The following is a 20,893-nucleotide window of genomic DNA, read 5'->3' as shown; positions in this document are numbered from 1 at the left end:
CGGTCACGGACATCTGACCCTGCTCAAGCTGCTCAAACTAATACCGCAGCTCTTCCCTCTCGGAGGGTGGAATATACCTGTCCAAGAATTACTGCGTAAACTGGCTCCAAGTGATGGGAGGAGAATTTGCTAGCCTGCCAAGAACATAGCACCGCCACCATCTACGGACCCTACCCTCTAGCTGAAAAGTAGTGAAGTCCACCCCATGCGACTCCAATATCCTCATATTGTGCAGTCTGTCCCTGTACCTATCAATGAAATCCCGGGCATCCTCATGACGCTCACCTCCGAAGACAGGGGTGAAGTTTAGTCCATCTATCCAATAACTTCTGTGGGTCACCATCCGCAGCCTGTCTGGGCTCAGGCACCACTGCAGCAACTAGCTGAGCCCCATCCGTGGGTAGTGCACCTGAAGTCTGATACACTGCAGTTGCATGATCGGGAGCCTTTGTAGTAGGGGTCTGTGCTCCCCCTCCTACCTGTGATGTAGCTAGATCCGCTGAAAATAAACCAGCCTGAGTCATGGTGTCCATGAACTGCAGCATATAACCCATGACCTCCTGGAAGCCCGGTGTTGTCATAAAGTCAGCCGGGGTAGGCTCAGCTGCGGGCACCTCGCCCTGCTCCTCAATGATAGGATCTCCCGCAGGATCTGCTTGTGGTGCTATTGGAACAGCTCTAGGACGCCCTCGTCCCTTACCTCGGGTCGGTTCCCTCCCCCGGGCTCTGCCTCAGCCTCTAGCAATGGGGGGAGCAGCCCCTCCCAGGTCTGGAACATCTGTCGTGCGTGTCCTCACCATCTGTGAGAGAATAAAATAGGGAAAATTTAGTATACCAACCACTGCATGATGGGAGATGAATAAAGGGTAGTTTCTTAACACCCTATGGCCTATCGAAGATAAATACAGACATCTCTGTACTGATCCACAAAACTCTATTAGGTTTACCCATGACTTGTGAGACCTACGTGAACCTAGTGCTCTGATACTATGTTGTCACGACCCAATTTCCTTATAGGTCGTGATGGTGCCCAACACCATTGTCAGGCAAGCCAACACAAAAATATTAATAAGTTCTCATTATACTTTACCAAAATAAGTACAACAATTTCTTAAGTTAAAGTTAAACCAAGTGATAATCAATAATGTACCAAAAATAATTATACAATTCCCAAAAGAATAGTCTACTAATGTGTGTGCCAAGACCTGGTGTCACAAATTGTTGGCAACTAGTAGAATATACAAAAGAATAAATCTATCCTACTGTCCGAAATATAATAGACAGCCAAAAATAAAGAGACACTCCATCAAGCTGCTGAACGGCACAGGAAGGGGGCAACTCACCGTAGAAGTCTCGGACATCAGGGATGCGCACCAAACTGATAGCCAAATGTACATGTCTCAGATCATGTACAATTAAGTACAAAAGCGTAGTATCAGTACATAAACAATATGTACCAGTAAGTATCTCGTCTAATCTCGAAGAAGTAGAGACAAGAGGTCGACTTGATACTTACTAGGGCTAAATAATATAATAAAGTCTTATGGTAAGCATGAAAGTCACAAGTAAATAACCGTTTGTAGTCATGTCCTGTATAATGTCACAATTAGTCATTTACCTTTCAAAACATTTAACAATGTAAGCCATGAATAAGATTTCACATAAATATCATGTGCAAATTATGCCGAGGTTGACGGCCTGATCCAACAAAAAAGAAACTGTGTACTGCCAGAGGGTCGAATGGCCCGAACCATAGATGCATCTATTTCTACCGAGGAAATCTACCTGATCCACAAATATCAATTATCATCAAGAAAATACATTAAGGCGCATTTATATTCAAATAAATTCATACAAGTGTTCAACAAGTATATACGTTCACTTATGTTCATTTTCAATTCTCTAGCATATCCTAAGTGATCACATTAGCAAGAAAGTATATATACCTTCGCAAATATGGCATGATACGGGTCCTAAACTACCCGGACAATTAACATAATAGTAGCTACGCACATACTCTCGTCACCTAGTGCATACGTAGCCCCCGCATTTAGTGACAAATTATTGAATTATTTCACCAATGGGGACAATTCCCTCTTACAAGGTTAGAAAGGAGACTTATCTCGCTCCAAAGTGTACTTTCAATACCAAGAACGTGCTCCAACCCTCAATTTGGAGCTGAACGATCCAAAACTAATTAAACGAGGTAGGAACTAGTCAATACAAGCTCACAAGATCGCATTCTAACTATCAAAGTAATTTCCCAACCTTAAACACAAGTTTCCTAAAATCCGACCCCGGGCCCGGATTCCAAAAATTTTCAAAGAAAGTTGTTCTTTATAACCTAAGGATCATCAATATATGATTTCTACTTTATTTCATAAAAAATTTCGTGGTTAAATCTAAATTTTATCAAAACCCTAGGTTTTTCTCTAGCCCTATGATTTTTTCTAAATCTTTGTGTGTTAATCTACCCAAGACTCAAGTATTAAACTAGGAATAGGTAGAATGAACTTACCTCAAGGTGCTAGGTGAGAGTCCTCTCTCAAGAACTCCAAAATCGCCCAATGGGTGAGTGAAAAATGGGCAAAATGGCCTACAGCCCGTAATAAATGAAGCTCGCTGCTTCAGTGATTTCCATATCTGCGGTCAGGGGACCTGATCTGCGGTCCCGGTTCTGCGAGAGAAAGGCCGTATCTGCGGAATTGGCCAAGCGAGCTGGGACCGCTTCTACGGTCTTGAAGACGCTTCTGCGCAGCCACTTGTCCGGCTTCTTGCTTGGCCTACCTTGGCCGCATCTGGGAGAGGATGACTGCTTCTGCGGTCTCGCACCTACGGCTGATCAATCGCAAGTGCGGTTATGACAGCAACCAGGAGCTTCATCTTCTTCCCAAGATTTTCAACTTCACTCGAGCCTCGTCCGATTGACGCTCGGGGCTCCCGAGCCTCGCCCGAACATACCGACAAGTTTGAAATCTTGAAACGAACTAGCTCGAACCTTCGGAACGCCCAAAACAACACTAAATCTAAGAATCACCCCCTCAAAACCAATTGAATCATACTTATGAACTTCAAGTTCTTCAAATTAATTCTAACGCGCCGAACATACTTATACAACTCGGATTGACACCAAATTTTGCTGGCAAGTCTTAAATGTTATATTGGTCTTGTACCGGGCTCCAGAACAAACATATGGGTCCGATACCAATATGATCAAGCATTATTTAATTTTTTTAAATCCTTAGAATTTCAGTTTGTTAGGGACCTCGGAATTCGATTCCGAGCATATGCCCAGGACCCATATTTTCCTACGAACCCTTGGGGACCGTCAAAACACAAGTCTGGGTGTGTTTGTTAAAAATGTTGACCAAAGTCAAGCTTAGCCTTTTAAGAAAATCTTAGGGAATCAAGTGAGCCTATTTCAACCCAAACTCTTCCAGATCCCGAAGCAACCATCCCCGCAGGTCATAAATTAGTTAAAGCAAGCGCGAGAAGTTTTATTTAGGGGGACGAGGTTCTAAATAGCAAAACGATCAGTTGGGCCGTTACAAGAAGTAATTTTCTGCTTTTGGGAAGAAGTTATAAATTATTACTTCTTTCAAGACAAAAAATAATTTTTGCCAGGCAAAAAATATTTTTTACAAGACAAATTCGTCCCTACTATAAATTTATATTTCTTGGATTATCTCTCATTAATTTAGCCTTTTTCTTTTTCTTTTTTGTTTTTACCATCCATTTATTCTTTTTTTTTCCATCGTATTTTTATTCCTTCTCCTATTCTTCTTCAAAATTGTCTCTCTACTATATATAAATAGGCCTCTTATTTTATATAGTAATTTATGGAGTATTTTATTAATATATACTAAATGGTGTATTTTGATATATTTAAATTATCATTGTTAACAATAAGTAATATTAAAATTTTAATATTATTGATTTGGGTAATTATATTTTGTAAGATTAAAATATTTAATATATTTTTATGTTATTATTAAATAAAATAAAAATTGAATTTTTTAATAAATAATTAAATTTATTTCTCGTTTTAAATAATACTAATTATAGACTAAACTTTTTTTTGGGGTAATTTAACACTCGAAAGTTATTTTTTGAAAAGACTGGCCAAATATATAGCAAAAAGTACCTCTCAAATGAATTGGTCAAATATAACTTGTTACTTTTTAAAACTAATTTTTAGAAAACCACTTATAAACAAAAGCAATTATCAAAATACTTTTTTGAATCGAATTCTCATTTTCTGCTGGCATCTCACGTAACTACCGCTTAGGATTATAGGGGTAACACATTCAGTTGTAATTTCTAACACTTGTCTGTTGCAAAGTTACTAACTTCACTATTCTTCTGCATGTATTCTCCAAACTCGCTGTTCATAAATCTATCCATTTTAAAGAGATTGCAACAGAGAGAGATAGAGAGAGCGCGCGCGCGTTAGAACATACTTTGCCCCTACGACACAAAACAGCATTGGAAGTGACCCCTTTTGGCACATCGTCGATGGAGGATTAAAATGATAAAAGGGAAAATACATGTCAAGAAAGGTATAGTACATCATTTTTGGTTAATCTTTGTTTACCCCAAAATTAGGTAACAATTAAATTTATACGCGATTTTAAGGATATGCGGTTGAATTCAATACGAATAATTAAGAATATTAGATAAATGAATTAGAAACGAAATAAATGATCAGACCAATTGCAATGTTATGGCCAAGCCTGAACTTAGATTGAACAATAACCTCGTCCTCGATTGGACCCTCGGTTCGAGCCCAGTCGTGAACAAATGAACAAAAATTTTAACAGTAGCTAGAAGGTAAAAATAAACTCTTATTGCCTTGAATTGTGTATTACAATGTGTTAGGCTAAAGAAAAACTTCTCCTTTTATATAGTAGAAGAGTTGCAGTACTAGTACAAGTCTAAAAAGGTAAAAATCTTCTTTTCCTGGTAATTGTTGATCCATAATCTACATCGAACGAGATTCCGGCCATGATATCCAGTTGCGGGCGAGAATTGTGACCCCCTATCAATCATGCATAACCATCCATCGCGTATCTCGAGGTCTTAAAGCCATACTCGGTCTGAGGCGAGTCATTTTACCGCATCCGATGTCGGATATATTGTTTATCCTTCTAGGGTCTCGACGAGTCTCTGTCCCCGATTACAGTCTCGATGATCCGTGTTCCCCATCTCGTTCTTTCATCGGGGAATCGGGGTAGACATTATCCCCGCTTTTACCTATACACAGACAGTCCCCTCGTTTTCCGGAGGACAGATTTATTGAAAGGAAGTGAACCCCGGTTTCTTCCTTCGTACGTTACGACCAAGTTGTTGTGTCAACGAAACGTCTCATCAGGTGCATCATTTTGACTTCGGACACATGACTTTAGCTCCTTTAGATCTTCATATACTACTCTTAATACCTTCATATCTTCATCATCAATTTTCATACATTCTCTGTAAATCTTCGACACAGGCCTTCATATCTTCTTCTCATCTTCAAATCTTCATATTTTTCTTCAAACCTTCATATTTTCCAAATCCCGATGGCAAAAACTTCCAAATTAATGCCTTAGTAAACCGCTCCTTCATCTTCCAACCCAGCCACATATGCCGAGGTGGCCATTTCTGAGGTGGCCCAAGAGCCTCCCCAAAAGAGCTTTGTACCCGGGGGCTGCTCTATCAAGAACGACTTCAACATAGAGAAGGCCTCCAATCAACAGGACCGAGGCAAAGGAGCATGGAGGTACATATGCTTCGTTACTTAGGAAATACTGCCCACAGTCCAGGTAGATTGTAACTAGGAGGGAAAAGAGGTGGTCATCCCCAGTCCCGACGACAACATCACTACTCACGTGGAATGGTACTTATGTGTTTACACATACCCCTTTATGCTCGCCCTGGTGGACCTCATAGTTCTTTACTTCTAAAAAAGATACGAGGTCTGCCTTGGGCAGATTCACCCATCCTTTTGGAGGATCGTAATCCTCCTTCGACACTTCGTGAACAACACCAAAGCACCTTGGTTCACCCTAGACCATATGCTTCAACTATATAGTCCCCGAATCTTTCGAGCGGGTTGATCAAGATCATTTGCTGTTCAAGAAAGGCTCTGTTATCGAGCATTGATGAGGAGCGAGATCGAGGCTGGCAAGGGAGGTTCGTTCGGGCGAAAATCGAAGACCTTATCCCCTACGAATTTCTACAGTTCTCGGAGAAGTGGAACGCCTCCCGTAAGTCTTTTCCTTCTCTAGTATTTGGTATTCCCTTTTACCCTTTTTTCTAATTGCCCGTGTTAGTTGTTGTTCAGCAGTTGCCCAAGTTCCTAATGCAGTCCCCCATTTCAAGGAGTGGATCGAGAGGATCTACAAACAGATGCCATACTCCGAACGCGCATAGCACAAGCTCTCGAAGGGCAAGTATGAGGCTCGTTCTCATGGCGAAGCTCCCTCCCGAATGATTTTCTTTGTACTCTTGGCTTACACATTGCTAAGTCATTTTCTTCTTACAAGTTTGCCTTAGACCACCGATCTCAGACCGTTGGATAAGGACGAAGATCTATCCTCGCATGTCGAACCCTCCACTTTGGGATAACCTGGGGCTACCACAGAGTAGAAAAAGAAGAAGAAGATAAAGTCCTTGGGCTCCCAGATGTCGAGGTGAAGAAGAAGAAAGTGATTATCCGGGTCTGGGAAATCATAAAGAGCACCAAGTCTAGGGTACCAGACTCTGATTTTCTCTACCGGCTCAGGGATTATCCTGAATACGACAACCTTGAGTTTATTACTCATGGGTCGAACCTTAACAAGGAGGAGTAGGTGGCAACCAGCAAAGATGACCATGAGGTCGATCCCCCTAGATCGGGAACCAGTGGGAGAGATGGACGTTGTGGTCTCTAGTGAAGCCGCTCCTGTCCTGAAGGAGGTAGCTGGTGGTACTGACCTCGTGGAGACACAGTCCCATACTAAGTCCATGATCTACGAGGCTTAAACGGGTAAAGAGAAATCAAACAAGACGACGTCGTGCCCTGATGATGCCCTAAATACATTCTTTGTTGGCATGGACATGGCCGCGTTGGAGGACTTTTCCAAGATCGATCACTTGGAGGTCACAAAAAAGGATGTGTCATTGTGAGCGGGCCAGCCGAGTTCGAACCCAAAATTGGTGAAGCAGTTCCCTACTCCGAGTGTGGACCTCGACTATAAGAGAATGGTCATTGTTACTACTCTAATGGACGCCCGGGCCCTGTCCGCTCTGGTGGGCGTAGCTGATAACTATGTAATCTAGCCTATCTTATGCTCTCTTTTGCTTAGGTTTTGGATAAAAAATATGTAAAAGTATTCCCGAAAACTGACTTATTGTGCTTGTTTGCAAGATTTGATCAAAATGAAGCAAGAAAGTCATAACCATCTCATAAAGGAGTTAAATCTGCACAAGTTCAAAGCTGAGATAAAAGTGTTGACAATGATGAAATCGTGCGGCCGCAGAAGGTTCACCGCTGAGGCGGCCACAATTACACTGCTAGCAGAATTGAGATTCAATGAAGGCATTTGTGGATACAACAGATACAGCTAATCGCGATGAAATAGCACGGCAGCAGAAAACTTGACGCGCCCGCATTGCAAATTTCGCTGAGGGCAAAATAGAGATTCAGAGGCTGGAAATTTGAGCTCAAATGAAGAGTACGGTCGGCGAATATATTACACGGCCACAGTTAAAGACAACGCTAAGGCAGCTGCTTTTACGCTCCTAGCGAAATCAAGTCTAGTCCCAGTCAAAAATGGAAAAAACGTGGTCCGCGCTTGCTTTTGCATGACCGCGAAAGTTCAAGCGCTGAGGCGCTCAGTATTGCGCTGACAACGGAACCTCTGTATGGGTATTTTTGTCCAGTAACTTCAGATGTTTGTAAATAGATATTTTTCATGTTTTAGGGTATCTTTTGTATTAAGGAGCTCATGAACAGCCGTATTTTACCACTTTGAGTAATTGTAGAGTAATTTTAGAGTAGATTTAGCTTAATTTCTTATATTTTATTCTTGTAATCAACTTTTATGGCTTATATTTCATCTCCATCTTTGATTTCTACCTTTATTATGAGTAGCTAAACTCATTAGCTAGGGTTGTGACCCAACCCTAGTATGGGTATTTAATGGGTCTTCTATTTTAGGGCTTAATTGTTTATGGGTTAGTGATATTTTGCTTGATTCATGCTTTAATTGTAGAATTGGTGGTTGTAAACACTGATTCATGCCTTTATGACTTAGACCCTTCTTGAGAAAGAAGGACTAAGTCTAGGAAAATTAGGCTAACAAGTAATTGGGGTGAACTCAAGAGATTGATATCGTCAATTAAAGGGTTAAACCTAGAGATAGTAATACCCGACTTAAGCCAATTTTACTTGCATTGTTTGAACACCTAATTGGTCTTGAGAAAGTTAATTAGGGCAAAGTCACTCAAACTACCGAGAGGTATAGAGTGAGTAATTTTATGTAAAGATTATATCACGACCCCAAATATAACAAGCTTGTCCTAAATTTTAGATCCCATTAGATACTCGCCTAGGTGTAAGTCACTTCCCTAATTCTTTTTATCACTTGAGAAAACTTTACAAAAACATTGTACTTAGCTTATTTTCAGCACTCAATAGCATTAAAAGTAGAGTAGTAACAAATCCAAACATTGTTAGAAGTGCAATTAAAAGCAACATGCATAGCTAGATTAGATAGAAACTCAACTCCCAACCAATATTAACTCCCTGTGGAAATTGATCCCGACCTTTCGGGTAAAAGCTGCATCGACCACTCTTTGTCAGTATATAGTGGTGTAGGGTTGGAGCCGATCACTTTTTGGCACCGTTGCCGGGGGGTTAAATGATTTTGGCTATCTATCTGACTAGTTGCGTGCCTTGTTTTTCTTTCCTTTTGCTTTACTAACTTGTGTGAGTTAATCAATTTAGGTATAAAAAGGCAAATAATGATCCCATCAGAAATGTTCTCCCGGGGTAGGAGGTAGATGATAATGGTGAAGATAAGGTTCCTCTAGTACCTCATGCTCAAAGAAGAGGCCGCCAGGCCAATTACAATATTTCAGACCATCCCCCAGCTCCTCCGCGAGTGGCTCCTTGGGTGTTTGCAAATGAAGGGTACGCAAGTGCAATTCTCCCACCTCGGATCCTGGCGGGCAATTTCCGGATTACAAACGTCATACTGACCTTATTGGAGCAAAGAGGGTACTTTACATGTGCTCCCCATCAGAATGCATATAAACATCTAAAGGGCCTTGTGGAATACCTGTTGGGGAAGCAAACAAACAAATGCATCGGAGGATGCATTGAGACTGAGATTGTTCCCTTTTTCACTTAGAGGGAAAGCTTTGGACTGGCTCGAAAGACTCCCCAACCATTCCATCACTACGTGGGATGAGTTGTCCGAAAAGTTTCTAGCCGAGTTTTTCTCACCGGGACATATGGATGCATTAAAGGGATGAAATCTTAGCGTTTAACAGGAACCAAATGAACCCCTTCATGAAAATCTAGCATAGATATAGAACTATGGTCAATGAATGCCCCAACAATGATATGACTGAAGCAATGATCCAACAAACATTTTATCGGGCTATAAACATGACCAATCAATATGTGGTAAACCTGCTAGCAGGGGGTAATTTTATGAAGCTCCCTTATACTGAGGCCTGCGAGATTCTTGATGAGATGGCTGACTCTTCCTCCACTTGGCAGAGTCGGGCAAATGTTCCTTAGGGGGACCCTCATGTCATAAATCTTCACAAGGAACTTCAAGACGACGGACAAGCCATAGCTGAGTTGACAACAACCATGAACCAGTTAGCCAAAGCACAACTTCAGTAGATTTAGGGACCAAAGCAAGTAAACGCAACGGAAGGCGTTAATCTATTGGTAAACAATAGAAGACAACATGTGCAACAAATGCAAGGCAATCAGGATCAATATGAGCAAGGTAGTAGTGGTTACAACCAGGATGATAAGTATTATGAGCAAAGTGAAGAGGTTTTGTATGCCAACAACTATCAAGGACAACAAGGTAATGCTCCAAATCAACAATGGAGATCACAATGGAATAATCAGAATTGGGGCAACCAAGGCCAAGGAAATTGGAACAATAACAACAACAACTCCAACAATTGGGGGAACAACAACTAGAATTAGGGTAACAATAGCAATTGGGGTGGCAACAACAACAAAAGGGGTTGGAATAATGGTAATCAAGGTAATCGGGGGCCGAGATTTCAAAGGCCTCCAATTTTTCAACAACCAAAAAATCGGCCTCCATTTCTGTCCAAAGGTCCTAGCTCATCCAACAGTGAGATGGGATGGATTGATTCAATATTTGAGCAAATAATGAAGAAGAACGTCGACTCTGATGCCCAATTGGCATCCCATAATACTTTTATCCTCAATCTAGAGGTCCAACTTTATCAGATTTCGCAAGCTATAAACACTCGCCCTAAGGGGGCACTACCTAGTGACACGATAGTAAACTCAAAGGGTGGGAATAATACCGGCCATGCAATGGAGATGACCACAAGGAGTGGCAGAGGTGGGGAAGCAAATACCTCCAAGCAAAAGGAAGTTGTGAGTGATGATGTTGAAGTGCAGAATGAACATGATCCTATATTCGTTGAGCAAGTGAGTAAAGATAATGTGAATGGTGAGGTGAGAATTGATATTCATGAAAATGAGGAGGAGACTCAAAATGACATAAACCTATCTAGGGAACACGTAATAGACATGTCGGAAATTGTAATGCCTAAAGCCAAGGCTCCCTTGCCAAGGCCTCATCCTCCTTACCCTCAAAGACTTGCAAAGTAGAAGAATCAAAACCAGTTCAAAAAGTTTATTGAGATGATGATAATTTTGTCGATCAATGTGCCCTTGGTGGAAGCTCTTGAGCAAATGCCGGGATATGCCAAGTTTATGAAAGACTTGGTAACTAAAAAGAGATCTATAGATTGTGAGACCATCAAAATGACTCATCAAGTGAGTGCCATTGTGAACTCGATGGCTCCAAAGCTTGAAAATCCCGACGCATTTACCATTCCATTTACCATTAGGAGTGCGGATTTTGCAAAGGCCTTGTGCAATTTGGGAGCAAGTATAAATTTGATGCCTTACTCCGTATTCAAAAAATTGGGTATTGGTCAACCGAGAGCTACTTCAATGAGATTGCAAATGGCCAATAGAACAATGAAGAGGTCGCTTGGTATTATTGATGATGTTCTTGTCCGAGTTGACAAGTTAATTTTTCTTGCGGATTTTGTGATTCTTGACTGCGAAGTTGACTATGAGGTGCCGAAAATATTGGGAAGGCCTTTTCTCATAACAGGGAAGGTATTGGTTGATGTGGAAGAAGGGGAGCTAAACTTCCGGGTGGGTGACAAAAATGTTGTCTTCCATATGTGCAAATCAATGAGGCAGCCGAATAGTACTGAGGTTTGTTCTTTTGTGGATCTGGTGACGAAGGGATAGTTGATGACACGAGTGCTATGATCAATGTAGAGGATCCTTTGGAAACTGTATTATTGAACCATGATATGACCAAGGATGATGGCTTGGTAGAGTGTGTCAATGCCTTACACGGAATAGGTTCTTACTCCTATGAGCCCCGTAAACTCTCCTTGAATCTTGAGAACAAAAAGACTCTACCAACAAAGCCCTCAATCGAGGAACCTTCTGTATTGGAGTTGAAGCCTTTGCCTCCACACCTCAGGTATGAATTCTTGGGCCCTTGTTCAACTTTACATGTTATTCTTTCTTCTTGCCTTACTGACGTGCAGGTAGATGTGACCTTCGAGGTACTTCAAAGAAAGAAGAGGGCAATTGGATGGACTCTAGATGATATTCGGGGGATAAGCCCCGCCTTTTGCATGCAGAAGATTATACTTGAGGATGATGGCAAACGCTCTATGGAACATCAAAGGAGGTTGAACGAGGCTATGCGAGAGGTTGTCAAGAAGAAACTTATAAAGTTGCTAGATGCAGGGGTTGTGTATCCCATCTCGGATAGTTCATGGACTTCACCGGAACAATGTGTGCCGAAACTGAGGGGTATAATTATGGTCACAAAAGAGCAAAATGAGTTGATGCCCACTAGGACTGCCACCGGATGGAGGATATGCATGGACTACCGGAAGCTGAACAAAGTGACCCGCAAATATCATTTTCCATTGCCCTTTCTTGCCCAAATACTGGATAGACTTGCTGGCATTCCTACTATTGCTTTTTGGATGGGTACTCAGGCTAAAACCAGATTATGATTGCACCAGAGGACCAGGAGAAAACCACTTTCACATGTCTGTATGGCACCTTTGCATTTCCTTGATGCAATTTGGTTTGTGTAATGCACCGGCTACCTTTCAGTGGTGTATGATGGCTATATTTACTGACATGGTGGAAGACTTCTTGGAAGTATTCCTGGATGATTTCTATTGTGGGTGACTCTTTTGAAGAAGGTTTGGGTAATCTTGACAAAGTGTTGGCCCGATGTGAGGAGACAAATCTAGTGCTTAATTGGGAAAAGTGCCACTTTATAGTCGAGGAGGGCATTTTCCTCGGCCATAAGATCTCAAAGAACGGTATCGAATTGGACAAAGTGAAGATTGAAGTGATTTCAAAACTCCCTCATCCTACTTCCGTCAAAGGAGTGAGGAGCTTTCTTAGGCATGCGGGGTTCTACCGAAGGTTCATCAAGGACTTTTCCAAGGTGGTGAATCCCTTGTACAAATTGTTGGAAAAGGATGCAAAGTTTGTGTTTAATGACGAGTGCATGAAAACTTTTGAGCTTCTCAAGTATAGATTGACTACCACTTCCATCATTACCTCACCTAATTGGATCTTGCCGTTTGAGCTCATGTCTGATGCTAGTGACATTGCAGTAGGAGCGGCTTTAGGGCAAAGGGTGAACAAGATGTTTCATCTGGTGTACTATGTAAGCAAAACTATGAATGATGCCCCGGTCAATTATACGATGACGAAGAAAGAGTTGCTAGTAATTGTGTTTGCAATGGAAAAGTTTAGGCCTTATCTCATGGGTGCTAAAGTGATTGTTCATACTGATCACGTGACACTCCGTTACTTGATGACCAAAAAGGACTCTAAAGCTAGATTGATGAGATGGGTTTTGTTTCTTCAAGAATTTGACCTAGAGATTGTTAATCGGAAAGGAAGTGAAAATCAAGTGGCAGACCACTTGTCCTGCTTGGAGGAGGAGCGGAAACCCAATTATGGTCTGGAAATTAATGATGCATTCCCGGATGAACAACTCCTCTCAGTTTCTTGAATAGTATGCCTTGGTTCGCCATTATTCCGAGTGATCTCTCTTCTAACCAAAGGAAGAAGCTTAAATGGGATACCTTGGATTATTACTAGGACGAGCCTTATCTTTTCAAGATTTATAATGATGGTGTAATCCGGAGATGTGTTCCGGAAGAGGAGCAATTGAGTATTCTTGATGCTTGCCATTCCTCACCCTACATGGTCATCATGGTGGGTGATAACTGATTCAATGGTTCTTAGCTGTGGGTTTTATTGGCCTACTGTGTATAAAGATATTGGTGAGCTTGTCAAGAGATGCGATGAGTGTCAGAGAGCTGATGGAATTTCCAAGAAGGATGAAATGCCTCTCACCACTATTCTTAAGGTTGACATTTTTGACGTGTGGGGCATAGACTTCATGGGGCCTTGTGTGAGTTCGTATGGCAACACTTATGTTCTAGTGGTTGTTGATTATGTTTCCAAGTGGGTTGAGGCCGTAGCTTTGCCCAACAATGAATGCAGGAGTATGGTAGCGTTTCTAAGAAAAATATCTTCACACGGTTTGGCACTCTTCGGGCAATCATCAGTGATATGGGTTTCATTTCTGCAATAGGGCATTTGACACTTTTCTTGCAACGTATGGTGCCAATCACAAGGTATCAACCCCTTATCATCCTCAGTCTAGTGGACAAGTTGAGGTCTCCAATAGGGAGATAAAGAGCATATTGTCAAAAACTATCAATGCAAATAGGATTGACTGGTCAAGGAAACTGGATGGTGCTTTGTGGGATTACAAGACTGCTTATAAGACATTAATTGGTATGTCTCTGTACTGGTTGATATTTGGGAAGGCATGCCATCTTCCGGTTGAGTTAGAGCACAAGGCTATGTGGGCGCTGAAGAGGTTAAATCTTTAGTGGGATGTTGCAGCAAATCGCAGGGTTGAGCAACTCAATGAACTAGATAAGTTCCAGTTTCATGCCTATTCTAGCTCGTCCTTGTATAAGGACAAGATGAAGTATTTACATGACAAATATTCCCAGAGAAATAAATTCAAGGAGGGTGACTTGGTTCTCTTATTCAACTCTCGGTAACGACTCTTTCTGGAAAGCTCAAGTCAAAATGGAGTGGCCCTTTGAAGTACTACATGTGACTCCATTTGGTGCTCTTGATTTGAAGAATAAAAATGGTGAAATTTTCAGAGTTAATAGGCACCGAGTCAAACACTACCTGGGAAAATTTGATGACAAACACATGATGGCATTGATCAACTTCAAATGATGATGGTAACATGCATCGTGCTGCGACGTTAAATCAGGCGCTTCTTGGGGGGCAGTCCATGTGTTTTTCATTTTCTTGTTTTTTATTTTATTCTTAGTGTAGGATTTATTTTGGACTAATTGGTTGTGAGATTTGTGTAGGAATTTTTGATGCAGTGCAGGACTAACGAAATTGGACCGCTGACTGCGCTCAAAATTTCGCGGTCAGCGGAAGCTTTTCGCGGGGGAATTATTAGGTAGAAGACGCGGACTAAAAAGTAAAAAATGTGACCTCTCTAATGTTTGAATCGCGTCCGCGGTAGCTTTTTCGCGGTTAGCAGACCGTATTTTGCGGTCGCGCCCACTTTTCCGCTCTCAGCGGTTTCTCCTTGTTAGCAGCCCTTCTAAAGGTAAAAGCGCGGTCCGCGGCAGAATTCTGTGGCCGTGCCAGGTAAAGTTTGTGGGTTCCTATATTTTTTAGTGTAAATAGAAGGTCATTAAACCATTTACATTTTTCCCAAAGGCTACTGTTCATCTCATCTAACCTTATCCCAACTGCATAACACTAATCAGAAATCCATTTCCATCACTCATCAAACAACTAGTATGCTCAATTCATCATATTGTTTTTAAATTTGTGCTTTTCTTTTCTTTTGGTTTTAACTTCTTCCTCTTTTCTTTTAGTTTTAATTAGGGTTAAGTAGTTCTTAATTAGTTGATGCTAAAAATTGAAAAAGAAACTTGTTGTGCATGCCTAGTAGGGGTTAATGGTGTTCATGATACTTATTAATAACTAAAAAATTGAAACCCTAGGTCTATGAAAATCAAAAATGCCCGTTGGTCGTAGAATTCCACGGACAATGGTCCAAAGCTTGTTGTTCGCGCTCATGCTGTATGGACTTAAAATTGGTTTGAATTCAGTGATCAGCGGTTGAAATTCTGCTGACAGCGATCTGCTTTACGCGGTTGCGCTTCAATTTTCGCGGACTGCGGATGTCTAAGTTCAAAGACTTGTCAAATTGGGTCTGTGGTCGTGTTTGTTTTTCTGTGGACAGTGGTGTAGCTTTCGCGGTCGCGCCCATTTTTTTTGCTCTCAGAGGTGCCTCAGATTCAAAAGGTGGGTAGTCTGATTTCCAGCATTTCATGGTCGCGGTTGTTTTTCCGCGGTCCACGGATACTTTTATGCAACCGCGCTTTTTTTCCGCGGTCAGCAGAACCTGATTTTGAGAGGCAGTAATACCAGTCCTCTGTTATGCTCTATTTCCATGTGTAATGTTTTAGCTTCAACTACAATTCTTAACTATATGATTGATACATTGTTCTGACGTTGTTTCATGGCTTATTCTCTATAGACAGTGGTTCTATCTAGAGGTTCTAGTAATGCACAAAAAGGGAGAGTTGAATCCTCCCAAGGCAGGGGAAGAGGAGGACAAGGAAGGACCAAGTTACCACTAGCAGTCCAGAAATTGATTGGGAAGCTGCGGAAAACAATAAAAGTTGCGGAGAGAGCCGCATACCATTCAGAGGGTAGTGAGTATGTCCCTTCCAGGAAGTTTCGGAAGGAGACTCAATGCCAACACACATTCCCATAGACTTCCAAAGGAGATTTCAGTTTGGAGATGAGCCTACACCCCCAGCTTCCCCTATCTCTTTTAAGTCGTCTGATGGCTTACAGGAAAGTAGCGAGTCCTAAGCATCAGCTTCCCCGTTAGCTTCTCCACCTAGAAGGACCCTATTGATGTAGAGGCTGAGATACCTGGCGAAGGGAGGGGTGGTAACACCCAAACATGAGGTTTGGAGAGAACAAGAAACCCGGTGGTATGGCAAGAAAGATTTGTTAGTAAGAAAGCCTACCACAAATTTCAGGAGTAATGGTGTCAGAGGTCACTCACACATGATAGGCAATTCATAGAAAGGGATCTTCTACCCCACAACCCCAATGTGAAGAGGCAATTTGATAAAAGATTGGGGTGGAAATTCTTCACAAGCAAGTTGCTGGAGGCCAATGGGCATTTAGTCAAAGAGTTCTATGCCAACATAGCCTACGTCGAAAAGGGTACCTATGTGACCAAGGTGCGGAACTGGAAGATCAGATTTGATGGCTGGACGTTGAATGACTATGCTGGGTTCAATGACGAGGATGAGTCCTTGTATATAGAGAAGGTGGCTACGGATGAGTTAGCCCGTCTGTGGCTGGCATCAATGATTGCTCTCTTGGGGACTACTCCAACTTGGCTGATACCTGGGGTCCAAATCTACAAGAACACTTTGAGCTTCGAGGCGAAGGGTTGGGAAACATTTGTGTGCATCCTGTTAGACCCCACTACTCATGACAGTGATATACTGGTCTCCCGGGCTACTATAGTGGGGGCCATCATGGATGGGTACCCGATCAACATCGAAAATATTATGTCTAGGGTGATCATCAGAGTGGTTAACAAGAATGATAGCTTCTACCCTTTCCCTAACATCCTCACCATGTACCCGGAGGATCAGGAAGTCGAAGGAAGGGACTTTGACACCAAAGTGAAATCAAAGAGACCATTCTCCGGGTACAGCCTTTAGGGTTCAGACAACCCCAAGTCCAAGGGAAAAGCCTCCACTTCTACTGGCCAGTCTGAAGAGCCAGAAGTGGTGGCCACTGGTTTCGAGCCTCCCACTACCATACCACATCCTCCCTTCGGACCATCTACTTCAATGCCTTCTTTGGTGCCTTCTTCATCAGCTTACCCTCTCACTGCACTGATGGTTAATCAGACTCTTTCCAGTATCAACAATTAGATGCAGGCAGCTACATCAAAGTTGTCTGTCCTATCCAGCACTGTAGCAGCTCAGTCAGCTCCTGCATAGACTCAGGTGCCTACTTTAGTAGAGAAATCACTTAAGGAGCTTCAGGACAATCAGAAGAAGCTCCCAGATAACCAGAAGTTGATCATGGCCACTTTGGAAGCTCAGGGAAAAGAAATCAAGGAACTGGCCAAACATACAAAGAAAATGAAGAAGACTCAAGCTTCAAAGGAGTCTGTAAAGCTGCTGAGGAAGGAGGTGGAAAAGGTTAGATCAGTTGGAGACATCCCATTGGACCTACTATTAGAGGAGCCAGCTCTAGCAGCTCAGGAAGCACATGTACCAGAGTAGGAGGCTGATAAAGAGCCCATGAGGAGAGGGGTGATTCCCAGATTGATGACTTGGATATTGAGCCGGAGGACCCTGAGGGAGGTGCCTCCGGCCAGCCACAGGACCCATCCAGTGACCCCATGCAAACAGAGGAACCATAGGGAGTTTTCTTTACTCTCTAACCCCTCTTTGATCTTATTTTTTCTTTTAGCATTGAGGACAATGCTAGTTTTTATTTGGGGGGGGGTGTGGTCCTATTTTGATTTGGTGATTGGAATGTAATTAGATACTTATTTTCTTTATTGTTATTTTTCACTTTTGGTATGTATATAACTTTACCATTTGTTTCTCACTTTTTGTTATTTTTCAATTTTGGTATGTATATAAAGTTACCTTTCTATGTATATATTCATTCCCCTTTTATGTATCGTCTCAATCCTATTGTACATATTCACTTTACTTTCCATATTTTACTTTATAACTTTTTTAGCAATTTTCCTTAATAGCATAGCTTCTTATTTTCATTTTGTAGTTTCTTGTTCAACTTGTTGCTTCTTACTTTTACAAGTTTTCGTGATGAATAAGCCAGTGGTTTTCTTAATGCCACTGTCACGACCCAAACCGATGGGCTGTGATGGGCACCCAGTACCTTACTCAACCGAGTACCAGCATAACGTATCTTTCATATTATTCTATCATAGGTAAATGAACCGGAGTAAATCATGAGGGAATACAATCTTACACATATGAAGTATAGGCCTATAAGGCCGGCATGATTCTTTATATAATCGAAACATAGGCCGACAAGGCCATACAAGTATCTGTGTACATGACATCTGTCTACAATCCTCTAAAAATACATAATGTCATAAAGGTCGGGACAGGATCCTACCATACCAATCTATACATGTACTAATTATACTGACCAAAGAAGCAACTTCAGAGTAAATGGAGCGCACCAACACCTTCCGTTGAGCTGATAGCGTAGTGAGAGGACTCTCGACCTATCTATCAGGACCTGCGGGCATGAAATGTAGCATCCCCCGGCAAAAGGGACGTCAGTACAAATAATGTACCGAGTATGTAAGGAAAAAAAATTAGTAACTAACAGACATGAGAGAAACATGGAGTAAACGACTCAACATATATATCTGAATAACTCTATGAATTATTTAATATTATAATGTCGTTCATATGCATATAAATATCATACCATGCATGGGTATATATGTTCATAACATCATCAAGCATCTGAGAGCATCCTATCATATCATCTTAGCCATGATGGGCAAATCATCAATGTATACCAGCTGATCAGGTGGTGGTGTGTATATAATGCCATAACCTTTTCCCATCTCCCATATACATATATATACATATATACGTGTATATAACGCCATCTGGTTATGGGTTAATGTACATTAATGCAATGCATGAGAAGTACGTCAATAAAATTTCTTGGAATGTCAATAGACCATTATGCCATCGAGTAATATCATGAAGTGAACTCTTTCAACTTACGTATTTTTCTGAGACCAATGAACAGATGATAGAATAATATGACACATGGAGAATCAAGAACAAAAACATCTCTAGCATTTCTATGAATAGAGTCATTTATTGAAGTTGTGAATTTCCACGTTTCGTTTGCATCATATTGATCATGTCAAAAGAAATAAGGGATAGCCTTAACATACCTGCATAACATCTTCCTTATTACTCAACCAAGATTGACACAATGTCTTGCATCTTCAACAAGTGAAATGATATTGCCGTTAACATATAATGTCGTACTATCGTATTTGGCTAGTCCTATGGCTTAAGAAAAATCCAATATATATTACATCAACAATAAGGGTCATCAACAACCCAACAACAATAGCAATGCAATCCAATATAAGTGTCTCCAATTATCTTAACAATCATATTGAGCGACAAACTTCGTTTTTATTCATGATAAGATATGAATTGAATCAAAATCTTATTTCATAAATTAGTTTACAACATTCAGAACATCATACTTATATGTACCATATTATTTCTAGTTTAAAACATCCACAAAATGCCTTCCAAAACAGCCCCATACGTTTAGCACCTTAATTTTTACCGTCAATCACTTATTTTTCATCTTTTCCTCTTCAATAAACTTAATTAAAACCTAGAAAAGCTTAACAACAGTAGCCACAACATTATCAAATTATTTCACACAATTTACAGCCACCACAAACCATATATTTAGCCACAAAGTAGCCCAACCAAAGAGACAATCATATCTCATGTTCTTTCAAGTGCTATCTTATGGTTTTTCACTCAAACAACACAACCAACACAAGATTAGCTTTAGGCACAATCAAGAAGATGTTATAAATACCTTGCACAACATCTACAACTCAAAATCCTATCTCAACTTAGCTCACAATAGCCCTCAATCACACCACAACATCATTGAAGCATTCTCTTGTAGTCTTTAACACCTTTGATGATGATTTGAGTTAATTTCCCTTTAATTTGGTTCTTGGGATCTTGGAATAGCTCTTAGAGAGAATTGAGAGTGTTTTTGTGTATTATTTCTGTGTATAATGACGAGATATACAAGGGAGAAGATAACTTATAAGCCCACCACCTCAATTCTCCAAGTAGGTGGGTAAGCTGCCTGCTTGGCAGCTTGAACGGTGCAATATCGGATGCATGTATCTCTCTAATCTGACATCGTATTAACAAATGGTTTGCAGCGTTGGAAACTAGACAAATAGGTATTTAATTCCATAAAAATATCTCCATGTAACTCTCAATAGATTTGGAGAAATTTGCATCGCAACTGGCCTATAAAACTGCCAGTTTCTCCGAAGTGCGGCGACGTGACTTGGCGACCCTACTATATAAATTCATATTTCTCTACCCCGATGTTGTATGAATAAATGGTTTGGACTGTTTGAAACTAGGTTCCAGTACCTTCATTTTAGTATATAATATGTCCCAAAACAACCTCATATGACACATGAAATGTATTGCTCAAAATGCTTCATTACAAGGCAAATCCTTAGTCAGTTTTTTCTGATTTTTTCCAAACTTTATATTTCATATCCAAACATCATATATAGTCATATCTTGACTTTAAAATCAATTAAATCATGATTAACCAGTCTCATATTCATCTTAACTTGCTTAAGACTTCAGTAAACCTTTCTTATCCTCGTAGAAGGATTTCATCCTT

General features: G+C 41.0%; 1 protein-coding gene across 1 annotated transcript; it reads left to right on the top strand.

Annotated features, from left to right (window-relative positions):
- Positions 1-10,894: 10,894 nt before the first annotated feature.
- LOC138885567 (uncharacterized) lies at positions 10,895-11,518 on the top strand. Its single transcript, XM_070166527.1, has one exon. It carries the CDS (start codon positions 10,895-10,897, stop codon positions 11,516-11,518), a length of 624 nt encoding a protein of 207 aa, XP_070022628.1.
- The last annotated feature ends 9,375 nt before the right edge of the window (positions 11,519-20,893 follow it).

This window comes from Nicotiana sylvestris, chromosome 2 (assembly GCF_000393655.2).
Source record: "Nicotiana sylvestris chromosome 2, ASM39365v2, whole genome shotgun sequence".
Lineage (NCBI taxonomy): Eukaryota > Viridiplantae > Streptophyta > Magnoliopsida > Solanales > Solanaceae > Nicotiana > Nicotiana sylvestris.
Note: the sequence above shows the minus strand (reverse complement) of the source record. Positions and strands in the feature narration are given on the sequence as shown.

Excerpts from the sequence above, each read along its gene's own strand:
- LOC138885567 (XM_070166527.1), top strand. The coding sequence starts at position 10,895 with ATGATGATAATTTTGTCGATCAATGTGCCCTTGGTGGAAGCTCTTGAG.